The sequence below is a fragment of the Arvicola amphibius genome, chromosome 15, assembly GCF_903992535.2.
Source record: "Arvicola amphibius chromosome 15, mArvAmp1.2, whole genome shotgun sequence".
Taxonomy (NCBI): domain Eukaryota; kingdom Metazoa; phylum Chordata; class Mammalia; order Rodentia; family Cricetidae; genus Arvicola; species Arvicola amphibius.
The window spans coordinates 8,166,428-8,179,987 of NC_052061.1; the positions used below are offsets into that span (position 1 = coordinate 8,166,428).

Sequence of the window (13,560 nt, forward strand, 5' to 3'; positions counted from 1 at the left end):
TAACTGTAGCCCTAAGGATGCCGAGTCAGAAGGATTTGAATTCAAAACCAGTTTGAGGGGATGGGCTGGGGAGATGGCTCAGCTGTCAGTAGTACTTGCTGCTAATATATTCATCATTCACTCAAGCAAACTAAGTATGTGTTGGATTCCAGGCACTGAAAAGCGTGCAGAAAATTAGAGAAAGAAGCATATTTAAACACAAAATGATTTCAGTTGACAACACTTGCCTGGCATGTGTAAGGCTTTGCACTCAGACCGCCAGCATCACACCAAAACCAAACCAAAACAAAACAAAATTAACACAACTAAACAATGGGTGAGAGGATAGAGATGAAGAACAGAGGGCACAGAGACAAGTCTCTGGGCTCAGGAGGGTCAGGAAAATCCTATGGAATGGCCCAGTAGCTAGTTGCAGCCTCCAGCACACATGTGTTCTGCAAGGAAGGGAACACACCGACTGACAGAAGGTGGAGCGGGAAGCCTCCACAGGGAAAGCTGCAAAGCTACCCGGAGGAGAGACAAACATCCGGCGGGGTAATTCCCAAAGGACTGAGGGAGAAGATGCAATGACAGTTCACTGTAAACCTGAAGCTGGCATGATTTCAGGGACAGCCAGGGCAGAAAAGAAAACCACAGACCTGAGAGTGCCCGTAAGCTGAAGACAAGGACTTAGAAATGAGAGTGACCTAGAAATCAGACTCCAGGTGGGCAAATGCCTTCTACCCTCCCTCCCTTGATTGTCAAGGTTACTACAGACAAGCCGGCACTACCAATGGTGATATGGTTCTATTCCCGTATTTCAAATATATGTTCAAACAGGAAATAATAGGTGAAATTTCACCATATTTTGCTCGTCTAGCACTCCTGTCCCTTCTTATTCGGAAACAAATTCAGTTTTTATTTCTGGATATCATCTGTCTTTCCCCCCACTCCCCATGCAGCTTGAGTGAGAAGGCCCCACTGAACCCTAGTCCAGAGAGGCACATCAATAGCACACAGAGTGAGCCTAATCACGCTAACCCAGTCACTGCCTGGGGAATCTGGGGCAACCATAAAGAAAGAGCCCACCAGCCTCTCCTACAACCTCAGATGCTGAAGAACACATATCCCTTGAGCTGTCCAAGTCCTCCCAGGCTATCAGGTTAGAGCCAACTCAGCCATGGGACTGTCAAACCCAGAACTCCAGAAAAAGAGTGGTCAGGGACAGCTTTTGAGGGGCTGGGCACACCAACATTAAGTGATGCCAATTAATCCCTTTTCCCATTCCAATTTGAGTGATTTTGAATCTTTTTAGTCATATATAAGGGAAGAATGCAGAATTCAGTTTGAGATGCAGAATTCCAATCTTGCTGTTCGGTGGGCTAGGCAGGCTGCGCAGCACAGTCTCAAGGTGCAGCTTCAGACAGAGGGCCAAAGCTTCACACAGGAGCCAAGGCCTTAACGACCTCTTAAAGGGTCAGCTGCCCAGCAACAGGAGGAGAGGACAAGGGTAAATTCTATGCAGGACAAAAACAAAAGAAAACAAACAAAAAGCCAGCGTGAGCGGAGAGGTGCGAAGGTAGGAAGGGCCATGGATGCTGGGAGGTGAAAATGGTGTGCGGTGCCTAGGCAGAGTCCGCATACACAGCAGGCCGTGAGGGAAGGCATGTGCCCTGCACCCTCTGCACAGCCTGGGATTGGGCCCAGCAGCTTCACTGACCAAATACAGAGCCTACAGAATATTAAAACATCCTACCTGCTGATAGAACTCATCATCTTTGGGGGTCAGGTAAGGAAGCCAAGTGTCTTCAAGCTCCTCAAGAAGCCTCAGTTTCTGGTTAAAAATAAGAATTACATATTAGTGAGTATAAAATGACTTCAAATATAGACCAATATATTATTTTCCAATAAAACACACACAAATCTTAATGAACTTGAATGTGTAAACTTTTAAAGACATACATTAAGAACCAATTCTAAAACAGACCAACCGAGGCATACACACTTTAAATTGTAAGATGTATAAAGCATTCTTTCAAAACTAATTCTGCTCCCTGTCACACTTCATGACACAGTTCCAATCATTCCTCTTGCATCTTTACCACCGGGGTCTTTCTCATGACCTAGGTGACCTACGAATCAGTCAATACTAATAGGACAGGTAATTGCAACAAGGGATTTTGCAATGCTTCACCTTATATTCAGGCATCTACACGGCCCATGTTTGCATGTGGCAAATATACCATGTGAGTATAACATGCACACACACACGGGGGGGGGGGGAGGTTGATTCATATCTGGAAGAAAGAATAGCAGAAAGAGCATCCCCAGGGCCATTGATAGGCAGCAATGAAACACTATAAGAACAGGAAGGTGTGTCGTTGCTCCAGACCAGTGCAGGCCTACCCAAAAGAGTACAGCTTAGCACACACAAAATCTGTTTTATACCCTGCAACTCCTTAAGTCACTGATTTTATGCAGCTCACACTCAGACAACCAGACATGGCAGCCCAGAGTGTTAGCCCCCTCCACACCAGGAAAGCAGCCTTCACTCACAAATCTCTTATAACCAGAGCAGTTCCAAATAAACATCCCTTTTTGACCCAAACTTTCTAGACCTTTCAAAACAGATAACACAAAGGGAATAGAAATCTCACTAGTACACTTATAAAAACAAAACAGTGTGTTCAATTCGCACACGATTCCACTTGTGCAATCAGTCTTCTATTTTGATGGCATTTTCTTACCCATAATGCTGAACGATTTCCTAATTAAGCTGTGATCAGTGATCATTAGGAAAGACTTAGAAAAGTAGCATAGGACAAATCATTTAATTTACTAATTAGGTAATGCTTTCCCTGCTCTCAGCAGTAGCCTAAAAAGAACTAATGATATTTCCATGAATATAGATCTCACACTTATGTACCCTATCACTACTGTAACCAAAAGCCTACGCTTGGATTTCATTTGAAGCTCAGGGAAGCCTGCATCCCCTGTGATCCTTTCACTGGTTCTTAGAACTTCCTATAAACACAAAGCACTACAATATTTATAAATGCCACCAAAAAATTAAACACTGAATAATTCAGAAGGTCCACCTTACAGATGCCACCTTAAAAGTCTCTGCTGAGAGTCTATCATTAAAGCTAATCCATGTATAAGGATATATATATATATATTTTTTTTTTCCAAGAGAAAATCCATACTCCATCTAAGACAGGCTGAAGAGCAAGAGATCTGCCTCAGAGGCCAACAGGCATCAACAGAGAATGGACCTCTTTGTAATTAATGCTTCAAGTAAATTATTGTGGAAACACATTTCTCAGCTCAGCTGAGGTGCAGACCACCAGACATGTGTAAGGCTAAAGACGCCCAAAAGGCTGTACCAAAGGATAAAATTCTTTAAGAACACTCCTACTATGGAGAAAGCAGAACAGCAATGGCTTTCCTCTACAGGAATTCAAAACATTCTGCTTCCGTTGTTATTTATGTGTGTATGTATGTGTGTGTATGTGCTCACACGCGCGCGTGTGTGCGTGCACATGTACATATGTGCATATGATGTTGTTTGCTTGTTTGCCTGACAGCATAGCAGGCCAGCCTGAAACTTGCTATGTGTCTAGGCTGGCCTCAAATCCAGGTATCCCCCGGACTCAGTCACCCAAATGCTGGAATTAGAGGTATACTCCATTATATCCAGCATTCCCCGCTACAGTTTTTAAATTGTACATGATAATTTAGGGTGGTCAAAAATTTTAATTTTCTTAAAATTAAAGAACATGCACTGTAAGAAATACAATGTGTCTTGCAAGGCTGAAGCAAGTAGGAGAGTGACCTGGTCCTTAAACAAGGTTTGAATGAGTAAGAAGATGCCTCTCAAGAAGTAGGAAGCAGCTGAGCCAAAGGAAGTAAAGGCAATATATTCAATATTTACATGAGTTGGCATTCCCATCCCCGTTCTTAACAAAAATGTAGCACTGTATAAAGAAACAGGACAAGTACATTTGAGGGCACAAACTTGTAACTTCCAAAGTGTATATATGCCTCAGTCAATCTTTCTCGACCTTGGGTTTCTATCTGCAATGCAGCTATGAAGAGGTAACACTCAGTCATGTACAATAGCAAATACTGCGATTTGTGAACTATGCAGATGGCAGGCAGGTGGGACTCAGGGGAGGGGGAGGATGTTCTAGACAACAGAGCGTGAGCTTAGGAGCCAAACTCGAGTTCCAGGGCAATTTCCCCAATGGAGATATAATCTGGGCTCAGCTCCCTGCAGGGCATAAAGGAAGCAACACAGACAAACAGTAAGGGCAGTGCTTGGCACAGGACAAGCCCTCAATACACTTGGCAACCATGCATTCTTATTTATTTGTGTTGGAAAAATTGCATTTAATATTTATAGATGCAAGCAATGGAATCTATATAAATCCAACTAATTGTACTTTAAGTCAACCCTACTTGAGAACTCCAGATACTAATTTTCCTGAATAAAATACAGGAGAATTTTAGAAACACTTTTCATAAAAGTTTATATATGTATGTGCACATGTACATGTGTCACAGCTTAACTAACTGTGCTGTAATGGTCACCTGAGGTTTACACATATGTGTGCATGGATGTGTGTGTTATAGCTTAACTGGCTATGCTATAATGGTCACTTGAGGTTCATAAATGCACATGTATATGTGTGTCACAGCTTAACAAGCAATGCTGCAATGGTCACCTACGGTTTATTTGTGTGTGTGTGAAGCTTAACTAGCTGTGCTGGAATGGTCACCTGAGGTTTATATATTCTTGTGCGCACGTGTATGTGTGTGCCACAGTTTAACTAGCTGTGCTATAATGATAACCTGAGATTTAGCACAAGGAAACTGAAAAGACTTGGAACACAGGAAGAAAGCAAGGTCCCCGCAAAGCTGTGACGTATCCAGCAAGGGTCACATAGCGAGATGACTCTCACTTCCCAAGGACTACACACAGTCTCACCACATGCCACACGTTCCCAAGGCAAGAAAAGTTATGTCTTGCAAAAACCTTTTAATTTTTGATATAAGGGTATCATATAAAACACAATACTTTTAAATTTTAGTTAAAATTAAACCTACTTTTCAACTTTTAAAACTAAAGCTGTTCCTGAACCCGTGGACCGCCCTGCTCTAACAGCTCGAGATTTAAAAACAGGCAAAAGAGAAGAGCCTTGTGATTCACGACACCAAGAGGAACTCACAAGGACTCCACTGCAGGATCACTGACCCTCAAAACACGCCACTCTCTTCTTCCTGACTAGGCTCAAGAGCAAGACCAAATTGAGTTCAGGAATCCTCAAGGACTCACTTAATGACGATCAGAAGACTAAATGACACCAAGAACAAGATCCAGGCATCGTCAGTGAAAACGGTGAGGTGCTGCATGGAGAGATGGCGAAAGGCAAACCAAAGGCCATCACAGAAAAAGGAGCAGCCCGAGACCAGCCTGCAGAGGGACGTGGAGGCAGAGCGGGCAGACACACGTTAGAAGAGTGCAGGGAACTGCAGTGTGAAGAACCGGGAGTCGGGGAAGTCTGGGCAGGTGAGGAACGGAATAAAAGTAACAGTGCTCTAAAAAGGAGAACCGAGGAGTCTCAGCATTAGAAGTGGAATGGGAAGAGGAGGAGCCTAAAGACACAAAAGGGAAAGCACACACATGAGGTGCAGACAGAAGAGAGTCAGTAGCTCCTCAGACGATGGAAAAACACAGACATTTCAAACAGCCAAAGGAGAAGACAGAAGATGGGAAAAAGAAAGAATAGTGACCAAGTATTTTCCAAATTTACTAACATCTAAAAGTCCACACACACACACACACACACACACACACAGAGAGAGAGAGAGAGAGAGAGAGAGAGAGAGAGCTTTTTAAAAAGTATTTCATAACCACATTATTTAAGGACAGTGAAATAAAGAATATCCTTAAAAGCAGGAAGAGAAAAAGGAAAAGACATATTTATATAGGAAAAATATGAGAATAATACTAACTGTAGAGAGTATGACAGTCAGAAGAGGGTGGAGAAATGTGATATACTTCAACAATGGCAAAACAATAGATGGGCAGGTATATAAAAATAAAAAGAGCAACCCAGCAGTAGATGTAAACAGTAAAAGGATGGCTGGATGGCTGGATGGCTGGATGGCTGGATGGCTGGATGGGAGGGAGAGAGGGGATGGGGGAGAAGAGAGGGAAGGAAAGGGGAGGGAAGGGTAAGGAAGGGAAGGGAAGAGAAGGGAAGGGAAGGGAAGGGAAGGAGAAGGAGGAGGAGGAGAAGGAGAAGGAGAAGGAGAAGGAGGAGAAGGAGAAGGAGAAGGAGAAAGAGAAGGGAAGAAAAAGCCGGGCAGTGGTAGCACACGCCTTTAATTCCAGCACTTGGCAGAAGCAGGTGAATCTCTGTGAGTTCGAGGCCAGCCTGGTCTACAGAGCCAGTTCCAAGACAGATGTCAAACCCAGGACAAAGGGCTGAAGTGCCTATTAACACATCAAAGTGGACCTGGCCACCATGTTCTCCCAGCTGCCCTTAGTCTGACTTGTTACAGGGCATGGCTGGAATACCCAGCCCCCTACCCTAAACTTCTCCAGCCCTGGGGATAATCTGCCCTTCCCTGTATAATCCAAGCATTTTGGTTTCCTGATCTGTTTTCCTCTAACCTCTTGGCCCAAGCCACCCATCTTGGTTGGTGACTCCTCTCTTGGTCCCTTCCTCTTCTTCCTCACATGGCTCAGGGTTATTTCCCAGATGTCCCTGTTTCTGGCTATGCTCTCCTATTATCTACAGTAAACTTTCTGCTCCACTATTCCTAGAAGCGGTCATGTCTTTTCTTTTTCATTTCTTTTTTCGTTCAATAAATAATCACATTAGGGAACTGAAAAGATGGCTCAGTGGTTAAGAGCCCTGGTTGCCTTCTAGAGAACCCTGGTTCAGTTCCCAGCACCCTCATGGTGGCCCACAATCATCTGCAACTCCAGTTGCAGGGGATCCAATGCCCTCTTCTGGCTCCGGTGACCAGGCATGTACATGATGCACACACATACATGCAGGCAAGACACCCATACACATAAAAATAAACTTTAATTTAAAAAAAACCACACTATACTAGTGAGATAAATCAGTCAGTGAAGTTTTTACCCCGCACGTAAGAAGGCTTGAATTCAGACACACACACACTGGCCCCATGTAAAAACTGTCCTTGCAATGAACATCTATAATCCTGGGATTTCCCATCTAACATGCTGAGAAAGCAAAGAGGGGGATCTCAGGGGCTCATTGGTCAATCTGTCTAGCCAAATCAACAAGCGTAGGTTCGGTGAGAGACGCTGTCTCAAAAAACAAGGTAAGGAACAACCAAGGAAGGCAGATGTTCACCTCTGCCCCCTACATGCACATGAACATACATACAAACACGTCCACCACACTCACATGTAAAAAAATTAATTAAAAAATTTAAAAATTTAGTATGATTTTCCATAAGCGTTTCAGAGACATCATCCCCTATCTGCTAGCATCTACAGATCTATAGAATTTACCATTTTGTTTCCTTTCGATCACATATTTAGGGATATTTTCCATTGTATCCTTTTATTCTATAGTTTCAACATAAATTGAAACCTCCTCATCTAGACTTCAAATCTCCTGCCCTTTCTTTTTAACCCTTTGTGTTTTTAAGCTAAATTCTATGTGAATTCCTCAGAACACCTTCAAGTCTTCCTTTTTCTTGTAAATGTGTGATGTCTAACATTCATCCCGTCCATGGAGTTCATTCTCTATGGTAAATATGGTGGGCACACCTGTAATCGCAGCACCAGAGCTGAGGCAGAAATATCCCAAGTTCAAAGTCAGGATGAATTACAGCAAGACCCTGTCTCAAAGCTAACAATTTACTTCTAGGGCAATGTTTTTCATTTCCAAAACTTACAACTGGTTCTTTTTCATATAGCTGAAATTTCCAAATATTTACAAACATTTTAGATTTCTACTTTCTCTTCTTGTAAGAAGGTTTGCTCATTAAGTTGCTCCGTTCACTACTGCAGCACTGTTTCCTGGGATTCTAGCTCTTTATTAAATTGTCTGTCTCTGTTAAAGTGACAGTTGTCTAATTCAGCTCTTTCTTTTCTTCTAGGAGGTATAGAGTCACATCTTCTTTGGGTTAACTGGACATAGCTGTAAACACTTGTGTGAATTCTGCGTATGGCAGTACTTCCAGCTCGTTTTCATGAGTGCCTGTTCTTATGGGATTGGTAGTCTGTAGGTGAGATGCGTTCTCTTGGTTTTTCCTGCTGTTTCTGTTTCTGGGCTGGACTTGCCCACCTGGTAGTGTTTACTGGTGAATTTTCCTTCCTTCCTTTCTTATTTTTTTGGTCAGGTCACCTTTTTTCTTCAGTGATGCAGGAGGCCATGAGGGCTGGGCAGCAGAGTGGATCAAAGTCTCTAGATTTTGGGTTTTGGCAATGATGTAATCCCTGGAGCAACATAAACATGCGTCTTTTTGTCTTTGATTTGTCCATAAAATATATTAATCTCTCACAGGACAGTTTTTATTTTTTTTTTTATTTTTTGGTTCTGTTACTTGCTGCTCTACTTATTTTCAATTGTTAATGGAACTGTATTTTGAAGGCTTTTGCGTTTGTTTTTTCTCGTTGGTGGTTCACTACACCTGCGGTTGCCTGTGCTCACCTGCGCTCACCTGTGGGCCCACAGAAGTTCTATCTTGCCTCTCCCAGGATGCTGATGATCCAGGACCAAACTTTACGTGATGGTCCTACACAGCAGCATAATTTTACCTCCTTCCCCCTAATTTCCCACTCTAATTCCACTCATGGAAGACAGGCTCTCTTCTGCTTCTCAAGACACACAGACCAAAATAAACCATAGCCCTCCTGGGGTCAGGAGACTTCTTTTAACCGCCCATTGAAAAAGTGAAGTTTCACCGCCAAGCCCTGGCTTCAGGGGGTCAGTCTACTCCACGCCCACTGAACTTTCTGTCTCAGAACCAGGGACTCCACAGGATCAAGGCTTTAACCCAGCTGACTACCCTTTCTGGACAGCTCCTTCTGGGGCATAACGCCGTCTTCTTTACAGTCTTGCAATCATTGTCTTTGTTTATTCCTTTAACATCTTACACCTGCCGTCTCTGTATCTGGAGCAGAGGGCACTCACATACTGTGATGCCTTAGCAGGAAGGCAAAGGATTCTTTAGGACAGAGATTCTTAGCAGGAGATTACCCAGGCTGAAGTGACTCATGGGACCTTGAAGGTTTCTCACACAGTAACACTGGCCTCCTGCTATCGATTCACATGTTCATCAGTAGCAAGTCCCATTTCTGTATTTCCTCAAATGGCACTTACTACCAAGCTTGCACACTTTGACAAAATGACTAATGAAAAACACTACTCTTGCTCGTTCTCTGAGCCAGTTGAGTAACATTTGGAGTAGCTCTTTGTGAAGTTCATGGCAGGGCCTTTTATCCACTCCCCACGCCCCGCCTCCACCCTTGTTTATCCCTCTCTTCCATCTACAGCTACGAATCTACTCAGTTACTACGGCAAGACATCGAGCTCGAAGTCTATGTAATTTGATCATTCAGCCTTTCCTTCGTTTCTCCTTTTGCTGAGCAGCTGTCTAGGGAAGGACTGGGTCTCCAGCGGAGCTGCCTTCATGCATCCCAGATAACATGACACTTTCCATGTACTCCTTAATTAAGACAGCAACACTTGGCCTAGGATTCGACCAAGCTAGCTGCTGTATTTCTTGGTCTCAAAAAGTTCTCTTTCAAGGGAAACTTTTTTAAATTCAACAAAAACCACAGAATGGCGCCCACGTGGATAACCGAATCCGCAGAAAGCCTGAGAAAGCTTGGGAAAGACTAAAGCATGTTTTCTTGATAACAGCAATTTCTCGGGTCTGAGCAAGCGTTCTCATCTAAGAGAGGCTTCCTGACTCAGCTTCAGCTGCAAAACCCTGCAGCTCATTAAGAGGTCCTGCCACATAACACTTAAATGGTGTTGATGAAAAGTTGAACGTGTGTTTTCGGTTTTCAGCTGTAGCAGGAAAAAAGTTGTGCTGTTTTAAAATGCTGGCGTTCTGGTCTGTACTGCCAGGGCAAACTCTGACTCTTTCAAGCAGGCAGTCCTGACTGTTGTTTGACACTGTTGCAGCTTGCTTGCTGGCAGGGACCTTGAAATGCCATAGAGTTGTGGCGATAAACAAGGCTCCTGCAGGCACCTCCATCATTAGGCTAGAAAGCTAAGGCATGGGCTGGATCCAGCCGCCAAAGTTACGGCTTTAGTTCTACCGATTTTGGTGGGTAAATTAAAGACTTATGTGGTCACAAAAAGAGAGATATACAGTAAAAGAAAGATTCAAAGTCGAAGAAAACATCAAAATGGTTTACAATGTGTTGAAAATATATGCAGGCTAAAGATGACAGTTCTTAAAATTAAAAAGAAGGAAGTAGTTTTTTGTGGTGGTACACACCTTTAATCCCAACACTTGGGAGACAGAGATTGACCTCTGTGACTTCAAGGTGTGGTAGCACACACCTTTAATCCGAATGCCTGGGAGGCAGAGACAGACAGATCTCTGTGAGTTCAAGGTGTTGTAACACACACCTTTATTCCCAGCACTTGGGAAGCAGGGACAGTGGATCTCTGAGAGTTCAAGGACAGCCTGGTCTAAAGAGTTATCCCAGGCCAAAGATATATAGAGAACCTGTCTCAAAAAAGTAAAAGTAAAAATAAATGAAATAGAGGTTAAAATAAAGCCACACAAAGATGGAAAATACACAGAAAATCTTGATACTGTATGCTATTATGCTCTCGTTGAATTGTTTAAATGCTGAGGAAGGAGCAACAGCTGCTAAAAGATATTTGTTTATAAATGCTGCTGAACTAATCCAACATAGATATTTTGAAAATACCTTGACTTCAGAATTTGGATCTAAGGATATGATCTTGAAATGCCATAGAGTTGTGGCGATAAACAAGGCTCCTGCAGGCACCTCCACCATTAGGCTAGAAAGCTAAGGCATGGGCTGGATCCAGCCGCCAAAGTTACGGCTTTAGTTCTACCGATTTTGGTGGGTAAATTTGGAAACTTTGGAAAAGAGATTCTTTTGTTTTTACAGAAAATGAGACCCTATGGATTGCTTCTATCCCAATATGGTATGATAGACCACGCCCTCCTGAAGGTTGCTGTGAACACCCTCAAAAAATTACTTTACGCAACTGATGACTGAGATGAACATGGCACATAGCTTACAACATAAAAGATGTGATTAACAGCGCCCCCATTCAGCAGGAAGCAGTTTGGAGAGAAATAACTGCGCCCATGTTCCCAAATATTGTTTATAAATGTCCTTTTACATTTAAAGGGGGATATGATATAGATATGAATAATTTGCATTGATATAGATTTTGCTTTAGTGATACAATTTTGTTATATGTATATGTATTTCTAATAATGATTAAGGTATTGTGAATGTGTAGTTCATTTAAAAATGTAATGTATAATTAGGAAATATAGGTTGTTAATGGATAATCATTGATAATAGTCAAGCTTGTAGTTATGTTAGATTTTCTAGATATATAGAGATATATTTCAGTTAGACAGGCATTCCTAATATCTTTCAATGACTACAGAATATGGCATTTAATGTTTTAATAACTTAGGGTTTTTCATGACAATGAGACACGTCTGCCTTTGGCAGCACCAGCTACTTCAAGAGGAAGATGGGCATCGAAGAGGCTACTTATGGAGTTTGATAGCCATTTTGGCAAGAAACTGCTCTTGCCTGGACTATTGGCATAAACTGGACACAAAGAACCCTCAGAGAGAGGACTGCTGAAGTTGCCTAAAAGTGAGATGATCTTTCGGGGTTCCTGATTCATGAAAGAGTCTGTGAGACATTCTGCAAGACACAGCAGAAAGTGACTGAACTGCCTTCGAAATTTCCTGCTTCGTGGAAATGTCTGCTGGAAACTATGGACCTGAAGGCTGAAGATGGATGCCCCAATGGTACAAAAGAACTTTGGGTTACTGTCCAGGTAGCAAGATGTCTCTATGATTTCTAGAGTTTTGGAAGTAGCTTACTTCTTGTTCACCTAGGTAATATTATATCCTTCTGGAGTCTTTGATGGAGTTGAAGAATAAATAGATAGTTATAGTTTTCCTTAGTTATGATAAAAGATAAAGTAGATATAAATATTGTAACTGTAATTCTTACTTGATAACTGTTTTCTTATATGTAATTTTACTATGTTAAAGTGAAAGCTTTTCTTTTTTGTTTAAACAGAAAAAGGGGAAATGATGTAGGTGTGTCTTCTATCTATCTGATGATTTTATTGGATAATTAATAAAGAAACTGCCTGGCCCATCTGATAGACCGGCCCTTAGGTGGGTGGAGTAGACAGAACAGGAAGAAGGAAGTGAGGTAGATGGCTCAGTCAGATGCCACGCCTCTCCTAAGTTAGTCAGACTGCTGTGCCTCTCCTCAGAGAGATGCCAGACGCAATGAAGCTCCAGCCCAAGATAGACATACGCTAGAAACTTCCCAGTAAGACACCATTCATGGTGTTACACAGATTATTCGATATGGGTTAGTCAAGATGTGAGTAAGAGGCTGAAAATAATGGGCCAGGCAGTCTTTAAAAGAATACAGTTTCCGTGTAATTATTTCGGATAAAGCTAGCGGGTGGCTGGGAGCTGGGCAGCGGGAAGCTGGCCCACAGCTCCCCACTACAGATCAACTAGTAGTTCTGACACTGCTGAAAATTAGAGAAGAATATCTAAAGGAATGGCTTATTTAAAAACTACCAGAGGAGTTTATAATATAAAACAGGATTCCAGAGAAGTCAATATGCTCTTTCTAGTTTCACTACTTCTTGACTGAAGCATCAACTAGAACCCTGGAACTTCATTAGCAGACATTTAATCTTATTTCCGTACGTGCATTTGATGCTCCGAAGTTACTGTTTCCAGTTATACGACGAAACTAATCCTGGCGTGTTAGTCACTTCTCTCACTGTTGGGACAAAACACCTAAGTAGAGTAACATGGGAAAGGTAGACAGAGGTGGTCGGGACTCACAGTCTCTCGTGGCATAGAAATCCTTCAGGCTGCCTAGTCTTAGAAGGAGGTTATTAAGGGTAATTCTCAAACCCTCACATTTGACCCAAATCTGTGTTTAAAACTGCCTTGAAAATCCTCACCAACACCTGGGATTCAAAAAGACCAAAATCAAAGTCAGCATCTTCCTTTCTGACATCCCATGCTCTGTTTCTCCTGTTTCCAGTCCCATGTCAACAGCAGCGTCGGCCTAACACATAATTCAGAATTGTATTCCCCTGCTCCTCTTCCATTTCGCTTTGCACACTTTTACCAACCCCTATTCAAGCAAAGACAAGGACTCAAAGCATCTGTGTTCACAGAAGCATTGCTCACAAGAGCCTATGATGGAAGCTACCCAGTGTCCACAGTGCATGAATGCTAAGCAAACTGCATTTATACACACCATGGAATATTATTCAGCCTTAAAAAGAAATAAATTTATAC

At 42.5% G+C, this 13,560-nt stretch overlaps 1 protein-coding gene across 1 annotated transcript in view; it reads right to left on the minus strand.

Annotated features, from left to right (window-relative positions):
- Fto (FTO alpha-ketoglutarate dependent dioxygenase) overlaps positions 1-13,560 on the minus strand; it is a 349,758-nt gene that overhangs the window by 253,941 nt on the left and 82,257 nt on the right. Inside the window, exon 2 of the mRNA XM_038312636.2 lies at positions 1,736-1,813. Within this exon, the coding sequence (XP_038168564.1) occupies positions 1,736-1,813 (78 nt within the window). The remainder of the gene's footprint in view (positions 1-1,735; positions 1,814-13,560) is intronic.